This window comes from Hylobates moloch, unplaced genomic scaffold, assembly GCF_009828535.3.
Source record: "Hylobates moloch isolate HMO894 unplaced genomic scaffold, HMol_V3 SCAFFOLD_17, whole genome shotgun sequence".
Lineage (NCBI taxonomy): Eukaryota > Metazoa > Chordata > Mammalia > Primates > Hylobatidae > Hylobates > Hylobates moloch.
The window spans coordinates 35338397-35356911 of NW_026652292.1; the positions used below are offsets into that span (position 1 = coordinate 35338397).

An 18515-nucleotide genomic window follows, 5' to 3' on the forward strand; every position below is an offset into this window, starting at 1 on the left:
ATCCTGACCAACTCTCCATATACCATCATCACCAAGTCCTACCAATTTACTTCCATAACATCTTCATCTCTACTCCCCTCTCCTCATGAAATTAATTGATTAACTTGGGCCCTCACTCTCACTCTGACTACTGCAACAGATATCTAATGATCTCCTTACTCTCTACTCACCTTCCCCATCAATCACTTGTTGCTATACCAGAAAGCAGAGTTCATAATCCAAATCTATTTTTAATATTTCAAAAATCCTGATGGAAATATCTTGTAATAAAATTTTGTATGAATCTCACATTAAATAAAAGATCTAACTGGCAGTAACATTTGGAATACTGAAAACAGGTAACATATGTCTTTGATTTGGAAAACAAAATTATGTAGCTAATTATTGTTTAATAAATAAAAACTATTTTGCAAATAAATTCAAAATAGCAGCTTACTGGAGTGGAAATAAAATATTTTGTTTGTATAGTAATAAAATATTAGAGAAAATTAATTTGACCCAGATGTTACTAGATTTATTGTCCTGTTGATAAAATAAAACTTGTGAGATGAAACAATTAGAGGATGTAATATAACTAACGAAAGATACACAATTAAGTCTTACAGGAGATCAAAAGAAAGATCTGTTTGATTAGTAGTTGTAAGTGGTTTGTCATTTAAGCAGCATTTTAAAGACATATTACAAAGTTCACCTGAAATTACAGAATACAGTTCTACAACGATAAATCAAATACGTCTCCAATAACTGTAGAATCTACAAAAGCTTTCATATTCATTTCTAAGTCAGTTTTTTCAATTAACTGAAAAAGGAGAGAGAAAGGGAGAAGGAAGGAGGTATAGGAAGTATAGGAAATCAATCTTCCTGTGTGAAAGAATTCTAACATCTTATGTCGTTAAGTTCTTTTTTAATACTTTCTGATCTATTATTATTCTTATAAGGAGCTTATGAGAAAATTTCTCCAAACAAGAAAATACATGTAATATATTCTGTAAAGAGCTGGCTGAAAAAACCGGCAAAATGGTTTTTAGAGTTAAGTCTGCTATAATAAACTATGTTACCTTGGCTAAACCAATCCTCTCTTGTGCCTCAGTTTCCTCATTTGTAAAATGAAGATATGTATGAACAGATGATTTCTAAAGTTTCAAGTATAAAATTCTATATAAATCTTGTGTCTACTAAACATATACTTAATTCACCAGATTGTGCTATGAAATAGATACATAAAATTTTTACAAATAAAATCACTCTTCTTATTTTCCAGGGAAACATATGCAAAGAAACTCTTAAATTGTGTGTAAATCAGAGAATGCTTTCCTCATAAATCAATGAATGCTCAGTAAGGGAGAAGCCATAAAATGCAGTCACTGTTAAAACTGTAAAAGTTTAATAATCTCTTCTGGCATGACAGGACAGACATATAAAACAAATGAAAGATCATGACTAGGTAATAAATTTGTGGAACTGACACAAAGGAATTAGAGAAGCACTGAGTTACCTAAGGGGAATATCTAATATTTGAGCTGAGACTAGAAGATCGATGTAAGGTGAGAAGGGCTGGAAATGAAAAGAGTAGGAAGGAAGTAACAATTGTGGTAGTAGTGGTGGGTAGTTTGCCTACACATTGTGGCAAAAGACATGTCAGATAGAAATGGTTGGCTGGACCAAAATTGGGCTCTGAAGGCCAAATTAGGCAGGCCAAACTTCAAACTCATGGGCCAATGTAGGTTTGGAAATTATGGAGAAGAGGGTTCTTGCTCTGGCTTTGCCACTATCTTGGTATGTATCAAGGGCATGAGATACCAGCCAATGAATCTCTTTCAAATGTAAAAGGTTTGTGGAATTCCTTATTACATGAATAAAGAAATTATATATGAAAAAAATGACAGCTCAAATTAGGTGGGCAGCGAGTAGAATTTAAATAAGATTAAGAAAAGAATAGTAACAACTGACTAGTGGAAAAATTACATTAAAAATGAGGGAGATAAAGCCAGAAAAGAGCTACCTGCATTGGAAGGGGGAGAGAGACAGGGGAAATTAGAGACACGGAAAAGAAAAAAGCAGACAGAACATTTCCAAATGAATGAGATGGGTAAAATAAGAGAAAAAGTAACATAAGAATTCCTTAATTATTCACAGCGTAAGTTATCCTAAAGCAAAAATTGTTTTTCCTTATCAAGACTAATACTTTTATTAGAAATTTTAAGACTTTTGGGAATTCATACAAAAAAACTCAGTGATATAGTAATTATAATATTAAATACTAATTTCTACTGCAGGTTGAGCATCCCTAATCCAAAAATCCAAAATGCTCCAAAATCAAAAACTTTTTGGGCACTGACATGAGCCAGAAGTAGAAAATTCAGCATCTGACAACTTTGCTTTGTGATGGTTCAATATACATAAACTTTGTTTCATGCACAAAATTCTTAAAAATATTATACAAAATTGGCCGGGCGCGGTGGCTCACGCCTGTAATCCCAGCACTTTGGGAGGCTGAGGCGGGCGGATCACGAAGTCAGGAGATCAAGACCATTCTGGATAACACAGTGAAACCCCGTCTCTACTAAAAATAAAATAAAATAAAAATTAGCCGGGCATGGTGGCAGGTGCCTGTAGTGCCAGCTACTGGTGAGGCTGAGGCAGGAAAATGGCTTGAACCCGGGTGGTGGAGCTTGCAGTGAGCCGAGATTGCGCCACTGCACTCCAGCCTGGGTGACAGAGAGAGACTCCGTCTCAAAAAAATATATATATATATTATACAAAATTAACTTCAGGATATGTGTACAAGGTGTATATGAAATGTAAATAAATTCTGTGTTTAGATTTAGGTTTCATTCACAAGATAACTTACTGTGTATACACAAATATTCCAAAACCCAAAAAAATACAAAATGGGAAATAACTTCAGGTCCCAAGCATTTTGGGTAAGGAATACTCAACCTGTGGTACAGCTGCCAAAGTTTTACTAAAGAAAAAAAAAAAAAAAGTGTGCTTCAGATGCCAAAAGTACTAATGAAATTATAGTTTCTCTGGCCGATAGAGGCCACTGTTTGTTCAGCAAATGTGCTCTCACTCTAATCCTTTTAGCATAAACCAAGGAAATGCCCTGTGCCACAATTCTTCCGCTGATTCTATATCCCACCACCAAATATCAGGAATTTTCCTGTTCTAGGATTCACAAATGGTATGTGAGTCAACTACTCTGCATCTCAGAAGACAATCAAATGAAGTGATTTTTGTTATGCTATTATTTTTGAGCAATTAAAAACTGAGCTACTTTAAATTAAATTTTAACTTACGCAAAAATACAAAATTGAAGTAAAACATTTACTAAAATATCCAAAATTGAATTTAATTGTCTGAATTCATTTGAAATTATCTTTTCTTCTGACAGCAGTCTCTAAAGCGGTTACGCTCAAAGTGTAGACCAGGAAATTCTGAGGGTCCTTAAGATATTTTCAGAGTTTCTGCATAGCAATACAAAGACATTATTTGTCCTTTTTACTCTTATTTTCTCACAAGTGTGTACTAAAGTTTTCTGGGGGCTCCACCGCATGTGTTATCAAAACAGACTGCAGAGCAAATATGATAATCCAATTGACTTATCAAGACAAAATTAAAGAGAGTTGCAAAACTCTAAAACAATAGCCCTCTTCTCATTAATTTTATTTTTTGGAAAATATAGTCATTCCTAAGTGCCCATCAACCAATGAGTGGATAAAGAAAATGTGGTATTATACACTATGGAATATTACTCAGCCATAAAAGCAATTGAAATAATGTCTTTTGAAGCAACTTGGATGGAGCTGGAGGCCATTATTCTAAGTCAAATTAACTTAGGAATGGAAAACCAAATATTGTATGCTCCCTGCTTATAAGCGGAGCTAAACTATGAGGACGCAAAGGCATATGAATGATATAATTAACTTGGGGACTGGAGGTGGGGGGAGTTTGGGAGGAGGTGAGGGATAAAAAGATTATATACGGGGTACACTGTACACTGCTTGGGTGACAGGGGCACAAAAATCTCAGTCGCCACTAAATAACTTATCCATGTAACCAAAAACCACCTATACCCCAAAAATTATTGAAAAAAATAAAATATGGTTTTCATAAAAATGTTGTTTGTATTTAATGTGTTTATTATTTTAAACATATTAATATATATTTTAGTTCCTAACATTATAAATACTGACATATATAACCCAAATAACCAAAAAATTGTTCTAGGTTCTTCAGAAACAAATTTTGTTTTATCTTGAATTCTCAGTCATGGAAGAAGGAAGAATTGTATAAATAAAAACCATACATTTGTAAAATCTGAATTTGAAAAGTCAAATTACAATCCTAGTGTAATAGTTCGCCTATAACAAGAGTCTCCTAATCTATCTCCGGTATCATTCTTAGTCGAATTTCAAACTTCTTTTAAGGCTTAACTCATCCATTTACTTGTTCACCTGTGAGTAGTATTACTATTACTAACCAAAAGGTAGACAATTGTAAGAAAAGGGAAAAAGAGGGAACTCTAGCTAACACAGAAATTGAACAGTACACCACTTTGGAACCTGTGTACTGAGTTGAAAGATAGAAAGAGAAAAAAAGAACCAAAAAATTCAACTGGAAAATATTTTTAGATTTTTTATGCAAACAAACATATACTTCATGATTCTCATGAACATTAAGATGAAATATGACTGACACTTGTCTCACTCAGGCTGTGTCCCAACCAAATTTACTCAGTTCACTCTCTTCTTCCACCATTAGGGTACCAAGTAAAAACAACAATGCATTCCCTGAAGGCCTCTCATGAGAAGCATTATTGATTGTCCTTAACATCTTCTCTTGTGGAGTTTAGGCTGTGACCTTTTATCCTGTACAAGGGCCTGAATTGTTTATTGCAACTGCTCACAGATTGTATCCAAATTCACCTTTAAAACAACGAACTTCTAACTATTTGTGACCTCCATTTAATACTATTAACTCTAAGTATGCAATTAAGAGAAAATCAGGATGGGGAGCAAGTAATCCACTTTCTCTAGTAACTTATCAAAGCAGTAACTACATTTACATGTCTACTGAAGGAAGAAATATTCTTCACAATAAACATTTTATAAGAAATATTGTCCTAGCTATACCCAATCACACAGAATTCCACAAAATATTTGTTTACCTCAAAGTTTAATGAATTTATTTAATATATAACTTTAATAAAAATGTTTAATAAAAGTTTAGTCTTTAATCTTAATAAAGATTTCACAAAACAGTCTAATCTAAAAATGTAAATATTAACATAAAAACCATAAATTTGCCTTTTACTCTCACACATAGAGCATACCTTTCTGACTAATCGAAGTGCTTGTGTCCTCTCTACCTCGTTGCTCTGTTGTATGTCAATGCACCTAAACAATACACAAAATATTAATCATTGATAAAATTCTATTAAACAACTTTTTGTATCATAATACTGCTAGATGAAACCCATTTTCACAATGTCAATATGGTATATTAAAGTTTTGGTATATGATTTCTCAGTACTAGCATATATTTATTTAATTAACCCATACATCTCTAGGGATAAATATCTGTCATTTAAAAGACCAATTTTTTCTTTTAAAACCTCAGGAAAGAACAGTATAGTAATTTATAAGACTACATCTATTTATAAATAAAGAATAATAAACATAAAGTGTATAAAGTCTACTAAAAAAATTCACTTATCTCTGATAAAATTCAGACATTTTATAAAAATTGTAAAGGAAAAATAGTTCAAGGCTGTTTTCATTTAATTGCAATTTTGACCAGGGCTTAAACTAAATTAGGCACTATCCATAAAAATTCTATCTTACCAAAATATAATTTGAATTCTGAATTCACTTCAAATATTGATGTCCAAATATCACCAAACTGACATTTCTTTGTAAAATTTATTAAATTATCCAGTTTTGAAAGTCTTTTGTTTATGTAGCAGCATAATTTTTATTTAGACAGTTCATTATTCTAATCAATGCTTTATATATAGATAGTCTGTGATTCAAAAAGCATTTCTTCTATCTGAATACAATTAATCTAACGCAATTCTATTAAAATTCAAATGGACTTAGAATTCCATTCCTGGCCATGTCAGAGATGCAAGGTTCTGACTGTCTTCCCAAAAACAACCATAAAGGATTAAAAAAAAATACTTTACAGTATAAAGCAACTGTTAAAAGGACAATGAAGAATAATCCCTGAAAAAAGAAGCACAGGGAGCTCCAGATTCAACCACATTTGTTCCCTGGGTGCATCTGTCAATGTCAATCCCTGGTCTTATGGGCAGAGTGCTAACAGAAAGCAGAAATCTGGCCGTACTGAAAAGACAAGAGGTTTAACTTTAGGGCAGCCAAAGTAGCTGGGACTTGAGGGGTAAAATCCCTGAGAGAAGAAAACAGAAGAAAGTGAGCTAAAATCTGCATGCAGTGTTCTCGCCAAGACACTTGTCAACATCTACGTTGTGCAAAAGCAGAATTACACTCTAAGAAACAAAGAAACAGAGTATAGATTTCAGCAGAAACACAATACTCTAAGAAATAGGTAAAGGTTCAAGACTGGTTAAGGTGAAAAGATTCTGCTCAATATCTACACTCTGAGATCCTAAACAGCCACTTCTAGGAGCAAAGGCAAATCTAAAACCAAACTTTAACAGAAACAGTGTAATAAACCAACATTCTAGAATAAAACTTAACTCTCTTACAAGGCAAATAACATGATCCTGAGACAACAATTATGTTTGTTTGTTTGGATTTTTTGTTTGTTTTTGAGACAGCTGGTGCCTTGGCCTCCTGAGTAGCTGAGATTACAGGTGCGTGCCATCATGCCTGGCTAATTTTTGTTTTCTTAATAGAGACGGGGTTTCACCACGTTGGCCAGGCTAGTCTCGAACTCCTGGCCTCAAGTGAACTGCCCGCCTCGGCCTCCCAAAATGCTGGGATTACAGGCATGAGCCACCAAGCCCAGCCCCAACAATTTTGAATACCAATGTTCACATTCTATCAGACAATATGAGGCACGGTTTAAAACAAACAAACAAAGGACCAAGAACCAAAAACTAAGAAAAGAAAATGGCACTACAAACAGAACACAGGTGATTCACATATTGGAGTTGTCAGAGGGGACTTCAAAGTAACTATGGTTAATATGCTAAAGAAAATAGAAGAAAAGATGAAGAAATGAAGCAGAGACCTGAAATCTTTAAATAAAACTAAAGCCAGGTGCGGTGGCTCACGCCTGTAATTCTAGTATTTTGGGAGGCAGAGGCGGGCGGATTGCTGGAGCTCAGGAGTTCGAGACCAGCCAGGGCAACACGGTGCAACCCTGTCTCTAATAAAATAGAAAAAAATTAGCCAGGCACGGTGGTGCGCACCCACAGTCCCAGCTACTCGGGAGGCTGAGGCAGGAGAATCACTTGAACCCAGAAGTGGGAGGTTGCAGTGAGCCGAGATTGTGCCACTGCACTCCAGCCTGGGCGACAGAGCGAGACGCTGTCTCAAACAAACACGAAAAAACAAACAAAAATCTAAAATAAATAATAAAATCATAATTGAAATTAAGAATTCACGAGAGTCATTTACTAGCAGGATGAAAGGTTTTTAATAAACAGGTAAGTAGAAACTAAGCACACTGAAATACAAAGATTAAGCACAACAAAACTTTGAAAAATACAATAATGGCATCAGAAGTGTGGGACAATGAAAAGATCCAACATGTGTATAGATGGAGTACCAGTCAATAGGCCAGAATATACAACAGAGAAAAAAAAACCTTTAAAGCAGCCAGAGGTAAAAAGATATATCCCAAAGAAGCAACAAGAGAAGCTACTATTGTTCAACTGTAAAAAAAAAAAAAAAAAAAAAAAAAAGAAAAAAGAAAAATCTAGAAGACAATAACCGAAGCACTGAAAAATAAGTGGTAGTGAAAACAGCCTTTGAACATGAAGGCAAAATAGAGGGATTTACAGACAAAAGATGACTAGCAGAACTTAATATATCAAGGATATATGTTACAATCTCTAGGACAATTACTAAAAAGAAGGAAAGACTTCATAGCCAAGACACTAAAAGAGGAAAAAAATTGTTATTTCAAAAGAAGCAAAAAAAGGAGAAATACAAGAACAAAGAACATATGTGACAAATGGAATACAAATACCAAGATAGCAAACAAATTCAAGTAGTAGGAAGCTAGTAATGAGACAACAAATTCATACATACACACAAATAATTACATTAGACAAAGTCCATAAATCATGCACATAATAAACCACTAGACATAAATAGTCTAAATACCCCAGTAAGAAGACAAAGTTGGTCAAACCAGATATAAAAAAAGAAAAAACTATATGATATTTATAGGGGAGACACTTAAATGTAAAGAAAAAAAAGAAAGTAAAAGGATGGTAAAAGGTATACCATGCAAACACTAGGCAAAAGAAAGGTGGTAATGTATTATTAGATGACATGGACACTCATAAAAGAAGTATTACTAGGAATAAAGAGGGTTATTTTATAATTATAAAAGGATTAAGCCCAGTATGAAGATTTAGCAATTCTAAACATGAAGTAACAACAAAGCTTCAAAATCTGAAACAAGAAAAAGTCAGAAAGTATTATATGGGTGAAAAATAATTGAGTCTATAATTTAAAACAGGCTGAAAAACAAAACCCATACAGAGAGATCCATTAATGAATTATAATCATGTAGGACAAAAAAAAATACGTATCTTACATATATTTTACAGGTAATATGAAAACAAGGCCATATTTCCCTAGTTGTTTTATAAAACAAACATACATACTCCCAATACTAAAACCAGACAAAGACTTTAGATGAATGGAAAAATAATGGTCAACAACTCTCATGAACATAGGTGCAAAAATCTATAAAATATTAGCAAAGGAAATTAAGTTATATATAAAAAGGACAATATATCACAAATAGTGGTGTTTATTTAAAGAATGCAAACTAGGAATATAAAGAAAATCTAGTAAAAGTTTATACAAAGTATAAATAATGGTGAAATACTTAATGCTTTCCACCTGAGTTCAAGATAGAAACAAACTTGTCCATTATTATTATTCCTATTCAGTGCAATATTCTAACTCATGTAGTAAGGTAAGAAAAAGATAAAGATTGGAAAAGAAGATATAAAATGGACATCATCTGTAATTAATGCTTATACACATAGAAAATCCAAAGTAATCTACAAACAACCAGAACTGAAAAGTGAATTTGGCAAGACTGCTAAATAAGAGGTCAATCTCTCCAACAGGTCAATATCTCCCCCCAATTTTTTTATATATTAGTAGCAAAAACAGAAAAGAATAAGTTTTAAATTACATTAATACTATCATAAAAATATCTTAGAATAAACTGAATAAATATGTTCAGGACTTCTGCAAAAAACAAACACTACTAAATACTGTTGGCAGAAATCAAAGTTTCCAATAAATAAATGTTTAGAAAATTCAGTATTAAGATGTAAATTCACCCCAAATTAATCTAGAGCATCAATGCAATCCCTGATAAAATCCCAGCAAGTTATGTGGATATGGACTGTCTTATTCTAAAACTTATATGAAAATGCAGAATCCAGATTAGTCAAAATAGTCTTGAAGAAGCAAAATTAGACTCAAATTAACAGATATCAAGACATATTACAGAACTGTAGTAGTTAAAACAGTTGAGAAACTGATGCAAGGACAAATATACCAACTAAAGAGGATAGAGAACCCAACAATAGATTGCTACTGAACTACCTGATTTAAAACAAAGGTGACACAAATCTGGACATGAAATGAAAATATTTTCAATAAAAGGTGCTAATTTTATTGGACATTAAGATAAAAATGAATCATGACTTGCCATCTATCTCATACCTTACACAACCATCAAATGAGATCAAATCAAGTAAGATGGTTCAAAGACTTAAACACGTATAAAGGAATAAAACCTTTAAAAGAAAACACAGATCTCTTCCAAACAGACAAAAAGCATTCTGGATTTCACTAATTATGAACTTTTTTTCATCAAAGACCCATTAAAAGAATGAAGAGGCAAGGCAAAGGTAAGGCAAACTGAAACAAGACATTTTCAATACATGTATCTGTAAAGACTCATATCCAGAAGACATCAAGAATTCCTACATAACAAGAAAGATAATCCAATTTACAAATGAGCAGAAGATAGGATATCCAAACTTTCAACCAGCAAATGAAAAGTGCTTAACATCATCATTCATCGGGGAACACAAGTTAAAACCACAATGAGACCCCACACAAGAAAGGATATAACTAAAAACTGAAAAAAGCAAGTGTTGATGAGGATACGGGGAAACTGAAACTCCTATACATAATAGTAGAAGTATAATCAGTGCAATCATTTAGCAAACTGTTTAGCAATATCTACTAAAGCTAAACATACATGTACCTTATAACCCAGAAATTCTAGTTCTACATATATCTAAGAGAAATGAGTGCATTTCTTCTTCTAAGAATATTCTTGCAGCCTTCTACAAGAATATTCAGGGCAGCTTTATTCCAAATAGTCAGACACTGAAAACAACCCAGAAAAGCTTCAACCGAATGGAATAAATTGTGGTCTATTTATAAAATGAAATATTACATGGCAAAAAAAAAAAAAAAACAACATGGATGAATCTGAAAGATAATAATGAGAAAAAGAAAGAGTAATTACTGTATACGTTCAACACACAATGCTCAAGAACAGGAAAAACTAGTCTGCAATGGGAAAAGTCAGAATAATGTTTACAACTGATTGGAGGTGTAACAGAGCTTTACTGGGATGCTGAAAATGTTCTAAATCTTGTTACTTGGTTGGGTGTGTGTGTGTGTGTGTGTGTGTGTGTGTGTGTGTGTATACATACACAAAATTCATCAAAGTTACACTAGAGTAAAAATCTATACACTTTATGGTAGGCATGCTAAAAACTCAACACAAAATTTCAAAAATATATAAACAAGTCTAGGAAATTTACCTAGCTATTAAATAGTCCACTTTCAATTTTAGCACCTTCTGGAGAATACTGGAGTCTTGGATGAGATATCGAAGCGCTCGTAGCCCTGCTGCTCGCACTTCTTTTGCTTCGTTTAATAAAGCTAACCGCAAACTGTATGAAAACAAACAAAATAGAAGTTTTGCTGCACGGGTTTCAAATACACACAAAATTATATTACCAAATTATTCCTCAGCCAAAATATGCAAAAATTCTAGTCATGCACGGAATTCTAAGAGCATTCTACATATATAAAAATTATTCACTCCAAGGCATACAATTTCACTTAAGTGTTGCTTTTTTAAATCTGTGCCTCTTTAGTACATTCTTACCAATAAAGAAAATGTTATTGCTTTCTTACCTTCTGTACGTTATTTTATATAAACAATGGAAAATTAAATACGCCTTTTTCAAGCTATACCATTTGTGTCTCTGCAATCGAATATCCTCTGTCTGCCTGATTCCATACCTCCCAAAAATCATTGGTTTAAATCAATGATAAAAATAATTTATGTCAATAGCAGGCACAGACCTTTTATATCAATTTTAATTCCTAAGAGCACCTAAAAGATAGTTAAAAAACCATATAACATGCCTCTATTAGTGTGCATGGGCAAATCAAGTCTGTTGTAAGCACAAACTTTCTCTTAGGTAAGACCTACAGTTATAGTTGTTTCTGGGAATAATATGAGAAATTTAGTCTGCAAATTTCAGATTTAATTTAAACATTTAAATTATAGAAGTCCAGGTATTTTTGAACATTCACTTTGGTTCTTCATATTTGGTAATTAGAAAATATCACAAAGACTCACAAAAACAAAACTACTGTAGCTCTTAGATTTTTTCTAATGTTCAAGCAACTATTTCTATAAAATCAAATATGAGGTGCTGTATTATTCTATTTCTAGTTTAAAATTACTAAAATTAAAATTACTAAAATCTGAAAGGGATGGGAGGGGGGAATGAACCACTTACCAAATTATGATATCCTCATAGTTAAAGCCCAGTTTTTCTTCACTGTGGCCAATATCACAAAGAAGCTGTCAGAAAAACAAAACAAGTGTGTATTTATGTGTTGTATATTTTTACGTATTTATATACATTATATATTTACACTGGAAAATAAGGTATTTTTATGGAATAATATTTTGAAAAATATTATTTTACTGTTCAAATAAGCAGCTTTATTTATATCATCTTACTATTTCTCATTTGACCTGCCAGTTTTGTTTCTTTAATCTTTTATTTTTCCTGCCTTTTAAAAAATCATGTTTTCTATTATTCCATTTTCCTTCTCAATAATTTACTGTTTTAAAAATGGTTCTTTTAGTGGCTACTATTAAGATTACACCATGCATTGTTGACTTATCTAACAAAAAGTATCACTTCACAATGTCCTCAATAATGCCAGAATCTCACACTTTAATTTCATTTTCTCCCCTCACATTTCACTTTACAATTGTTTTTTCTATCTTTTAAAAACTATACCGTATTACTGTTATTGGGTTTTAACAGTATTTAGTCAGTATCAGTTTATATTTATTCACATATTTACCCTTTTTATTATTCATCATTTTGATGGTTCCTTAAGGGGTATCTTCCTTTTACCTGAAGAACTCTGTTGTTGCTGTTGACTTGTTTTGTTAGCGTTTTAATTTTAGACCAGGTTGCTGGTAATGATTTTCTTGGTGTTTATTTCTCTGGAAATAATTTTTTTTTTTTTTACATTGAAGTTTGAAGAATATTTTGCTGGATATTTAGAAGTTTAGGTTAGCTGCTATTTTCCTCCAACAGTTTCAAGATGGCAGTTTCAAGATGGCTTCCATTGTTTCGGTTGTGAAGTCTGCCATCAGTGTTATTGCTGACTCTTTTGAAAGTCATGTCATTTATTTCTCAAACTCTTTTTTTTTGGGACGGAGTCTCACTCTGTCACCCAGGTTGGAGTGCAGTGGTGTGATCTGAGATCACTGCAACCTCTGTCTCCCGGGTTCAAGCGATTCTCCTGCCTCAGCCTTCCGAGTAGCTGGGATTACAGGTGCCTGCCACCACGCCCGGCTAATTTTTGTATTTTTAGTACAGACGGCGTTTCACCATGTTGGCCAGGCTGGTCTCTAACTCCTGACCTTAGGTGATCCGCCTGCCTAAGCCTCCCAAAGTGCTGGGATTACAGGCGTGAACCACCGCACTGGGCCTCTCAGACTTTTTTTTTTTTTTTGAGACGGAGTTTCACTCTTGTTGCCCAGACTGGAGTGCAATGGTGCAATCTCGGCTCACCACAACCTCTGCCTCCCACGTTCAAGCAATTCCTCTGCTTCATTCAGCCTCCCTAGTAGCTGGGATTACAGGCATGTGCCACCACGCCCAGCTAATTTTGTATTTTTAGTAGAGACAGGGTTTCTCCATGTTGGGTCAGGCTGGTCTCAAACTCCCGACCTCAGGTGATCTGCCCGCCTTGGCTTCCCAAAGTGCTGGGATTATGGGCATGAGCCACAGCACCCAGCCTCTCAGACTCTTTTAAAGACATCTTTCCTTATCTTTGGTTTCCAGCAATCTTATTACAATGTTTCTAGGTGTGGTTTCCTTTGTAGCTATCCTGCTTAGGGTAAACAAAACTTCTTAAATCTCTGGGTTGATCTATTTCTGCAGTTTTGAAAAATTCTATACAATATATTTTCAAAACTACTTCTGTCCAAACTCTCCTTCTGGTAATTCAATTAAATGTATGCCAGATCTTCTCATGTGTGTCACCAATCTGTAAATCCTTTTTTTCCCATTTTATCTCAATGCTTCAGTTGAATATTTATTTCTATAACCTGTCTTCTGATGTGTCTAATCTTCTATTACATGTATCTAATGAGTTTTTAAATTTAGATACTGTATTATTCCCTTCTTTAATTTCCATTTAATCCTTTTAGCCATTCCAACGTGCTAATGAAATTCTTCATTTCACATCAATTTTCTCCATACATCCTCTACGTTCATAACACAGTTGTTACTGAAAGTAGGTTTCATCTAATAAACCTGAATGATGTGGATCATCTCTGGATCTGTTATTAACTGTTTTCCTTTTTGTTCTAGTCATGTAATCCTGTCCTTTGGTAGCTCATTAGTCTTTGATTGTATATAAAAACTTGCAAAGATTTGATGGTGTTATCTGTCTCCACAGAAGGTTCAGCCTTCTTTCTGTTAAGCCACTAGATGGTGTTGAGTCCACATTAGGTGGTTGCCCTTGTAAGACCAGGCCTACCTCTGCTTTTTCTTTGCCACCTGAAGTTTCAACTGAAAGCTTATTGTTAAGAAACCTAGTCCAAGGCGGATGAAAAATTTAATTTTTGTCCTGCAAACTCCATTCCTGATTTTCAAAGGTTTTCTACTTAGGTTTTAAGTTTCTCATCCCAGGTAGCCCCAGGATTAAACAACTGAACTGAGGGGAGAATCTCCTCATGCTTGATGCACCTAGGACTCCACCAAAACCTCTGTGCTGTTTTTTGTCTTTCGGCAACAGTATTTCTGGGCCTAATGCTTGAATCCTGTTTCCTGCCCACACTTAACATCAGCAAGTGTACCCTGGGAAAAAGTTGTTGAAGCAGCTTACTTGTACAAGATTCTCCCTTTTCTGAAAGGTTGGCGTCTGCACATATTGTTGCCCGAGCAGCTGCCTGCTGCCTTCAAACGGGTTTTCCTAGTTTTCATTGAGAGCGGCGGTCTAATACTAGCTTTATGGATCCCACCTGGATGAATATATGCCAGTTTAATCTAGGCATGAGTCTGGAGAATTGACTTTTACCTAAAAGTTATGTATAATGTCCTTAATTGATTTATTGGGGCTAACTGAAATGGATTAAAGAGAAGATAAATCATTTATTTAACACTGAAGACCAAGAAGGGTCTCCAAAGTGCTAATACTCTTTCTCAGTGTGAAGTTATAAACATTGTAACCATACAGTATAAAGCAACCAAAGTGATCAACATATCACATCACATCTATGAGAAGAATGGACCCTAAGAAAAAGTTGATAAAAGTTCACTACCCTATTGGTAGGATAACTGTAAAAATTTCCTGTCCATTTTTTTCTTTAGAGGAAAAAAGGGGAGGGAAGGGGAAGGGAGAGGAGAGTAGGGGAGGGGAAGGGGTCCCAAACAGAATAGGGTAGGAGACAGAACTAGAATAGCTGCTATCAGATATTGCAACACTGCTGATATTACAATACTGGTATTCCTTAAAATTCTGATATGACGAACAAAGAGACCTCAGACTTTCAAAGAGTATAATGTTTTTCTTTTGTTTTTACTGTCTTGTACAGTGTTGCAAGTAGTTACAAATTTAAGAGAATGCGTTTTTATACATACATATTTAAAATAACATAAAATTTTCTAAGTTTTGGGATAAAACTTCCATACCTCTAAAAAATCAACCATATACCTAAAATTAAAAGTGACATAATATGTTAGTAAAAAATATTTGCAACAAATATGGTAAGAAAAAGGTTAAGGCACTGTATGTAGTTTGCTAGGGCTACTATAACATATATCACAGACTGGGTGGCTTAAACAACAGAAATTTACTTTTTCGAGGCCAGAAATCTAAGATCAAGGTGTTGGCAGGATTGTTTTTTTAAAGTCTCTCTCCTTGCCTTACATATGGCTATTTTCTATATCTTCCTATGTGTGTGTCTGTCTCCTAATCTACGCTTTTTATAAGAGATTATATTAGATCAGGCCCACCCACCCATATGACCACATTTTTCCTTAATTATCTTTTTCAAAGGCCCTATCTCCAAATACAGTCACATTCTGAGGTATTGGAAGTTAGAAATTCAACATACGAATTTTGACGAGACACAATTCAGCTCACAGCATTCCATCCTCACCTAGCAAACTAATACAGATCCTTATAATGTAAAAGGTTGAAACAAATTGAGGAAAAACTTCTCAGGACCCCAAAGAAGAACAGGCAAAGAAAATGTACAAGGAATTTACTGAATAAATATAATTGACAAATAAACATGACATATATTCGTTTTTCCTAAAACTGAAATCAAATGAATTGCAAAGTTCTACTTACAACTCACAAAAATGGCAAAATATTGTTTTAAATATTATTGTATATTATTTTATTATTGTAAATATTTCAAAAAAGTTTTAAATATTGTATATTACTATAATAGTTTTTAAATATACTGTAACATATTATTTTAAATATTATATACTGTTAATGGAATTGAAAACTGAAAATATTTTATAATATAAATTGGAAAAATGCACTAAGATCAAGATCCACTTTTGGAGATTTATGTATTTTAAATTATTTTACTAATATAAAGTAGGTTCAAGTACAAGATGCTTATGACATTATTTACAACATTAAAGAAATGGGAATAAAATGTTTATAAAGGAGGAACTTTATGAGGCCATTAAAATAATGTAATATACAATCATAAGAAAAAATGTGCAGAATCTATTGCTAAATAGGGGAAAAGATTCTGTAAGATATATTTCTTAAAAACACACTTAAAAAAAAGGGTATACATCAAAATTTTAACACCAAAATTTTTTAACAATTCCTCTGTGTTTTTGTGTATTTTATAAATGTTCACAATTAAACATGTATCACACCATCTAGGAATAGTTTTATATATAGTATTGATGAATATACACAGAAGTAACAATTTCCAGGATTGTATCCCGAGCAGTGATTAAAATTTCTGTGTAAATAAATTCACATATATACTGGGAATAAGAAAGAAGATAGTAATAAAATTCTAAATTTTGGATTATCAAAGAAATATTATACTTTCACTGTTAATCACTAAGAGTTCACATATAAATCTCAAAATATTATGAATAACTTTGATACAAATTTCTTGTGATGACTACCTTACTAGTTATCTCCTAATTTAAATAACCAAACCCTAAAGTATACATTAAACTCTTTAGCTCTTTCTCTGTGATATGGTTTGGCTCTGTGTCCCCATCAAAATCTCACCTTGAATTCTAATAATCCCCACGTGTCAAGGGCAGGACCAAGTGGAGATAACTGAATCATGGGGGCAGTTTCCACCATGCTGTTCACGTGAAAGTGAGTTCCGTCTATGACCATATCACCCTGAACATGCCCAATCTCGTCTGACAGTGAGTTCTCATGAGATCTGATGGTTTTATGAGAGGCTTCCCCCTTTGCTCGGCACTCGTTTCTCCCTCCTGCTGCCATGTGAAGAAGGATGTGTTTGATTCCCCTTCCGCCATGATTTTAAGTTCCCTGAGGTCTCCCCAGCCATGCAGAACTGTAAGTCAATTAAATCTCTTTCTTTTATAAATTATCCAATCTCGGGCAGTTCTTTACAGCACTGTGAGAACAGACTAACACAGTAAACTGGTACCACAGAGAGTGGGGCACTGCTGTAAAGATACACGACATGTGGAACTGACTTTGGAACTGGGTAACAGGCAGACGCCGGAACAGTTTAGAGGGCTCAGAAGACAGAGGAAAATGTGGGAAAGCTTGGAACGTCCTATAGACTTGTTGAATGGCTTTGACCAAATTGCTGTTAGTGATATGGACAATGAAGTCCAGGCTAAGATGGTCTGAGATGGAGATGAGGAACTTGTTGGGAACTGGAATAAAGGTGATTCTTGCTATGCTTTAACAAAGAGACTGACAGCATTTTGCCACTGCACTAGAGATCTGTGGAACTTTAAACTTGAGAGAAACGATTTAGGGTATCTGGTGGAAAAAATTTCTAAGCAGCAAAGCATTCAAGAGGTGACTTGGGTGCTCTTTAAAACATTGTTTTATGCATTCACAAAGATACAATCTGGAATTGGAACTTACGTTTAAAAGTGAAGCAGAGCATAAAAGTTTGGAAAATTTGCAGCCTGATGATGCAACAGAAAAGAAAAACCCATTTTCTGAGGAGAAATTCAAGCTGGCCACAGAAATTTGCATAAGTAACAAGGATCTGAATGTTAATCACCAAGACAATAGGGAAAAATGTCTCCAAGGCATGTCAGAGATCTTCATGGCAGCCCCTCCCATCACAGGCCCAGAGGCCTAGGAGGAAAAAGTGGTTTCCTGGTCAGGGCCCAGGGACTTGCTGCTTTGTGTAGTCTTCAGTGCCCTGTATCCCAGTCATGGCTAAAAGGGGCCAACACCGAGCTCAGGCCGTTGCTTCAGATGGTGCAAGCCCCAAGCCTTGGCGATTTACACATGGTGTTGGGCCTGTGGGTGCACAGAAGTCAAGAATTGAGGTTTGGGAACCTCCATCTAGATTTCAGACGGTGTATGAAAATGCTTGCATGTCCAGGCAGAAGTTTGCTGCAGGGGTGTAGCTCTCATGGAGAACTTCTGCTAAGACACTGTGGAAGGGAAATGTGGGGTTGGAGCCCCCACACAGAGTCCCCACTGGGGTACTGCCTAGTGGAGCTGTGAGAAGAGGACCACTATCCTCCAGACCCCAGAATGGGAGATCCA

The 18515-nt window shown here is 34.4% G+C and overlaps 1 protein-coding gene across 7 annotated transcripts in view; it reads right to left on the reverse strand.

Moving 5' to 3' along the window:
• Positions 1 to 18515, reverse strand: part of RICTOR (RPTOR independent companion of MTOR complex 2) — a 133598-nt gene that overhangs the window by 53180 nt on the left and 61903 nt on the right. For 6 of the 7 annotated variants that reach the window (XM_032136080.2, XM_032136079.2, XM_032136081.2 and 3 more), the window contains exons 4-6: positions 12020 to 12084; positions 11027 to 11158; positions 5336 to 5399 (exon numbers count right to left, since the gene is read on the reverse strand). In XM_032136080.2, coding sequence (XP_031991971.1) covers positions 5336 to 5399; positions 11027 to 11158; positions 12020 to 12084 — 261 coding nt within the window. Of the gene's footprint in view, positions 1 to 5335; positions 5400 to 11026; positions 11159 to 12019; positions 12085 to 18515 lie in introns of those variants that run through there. The other variant, XM_032136082.2, reaches the window with a different exon arrangement.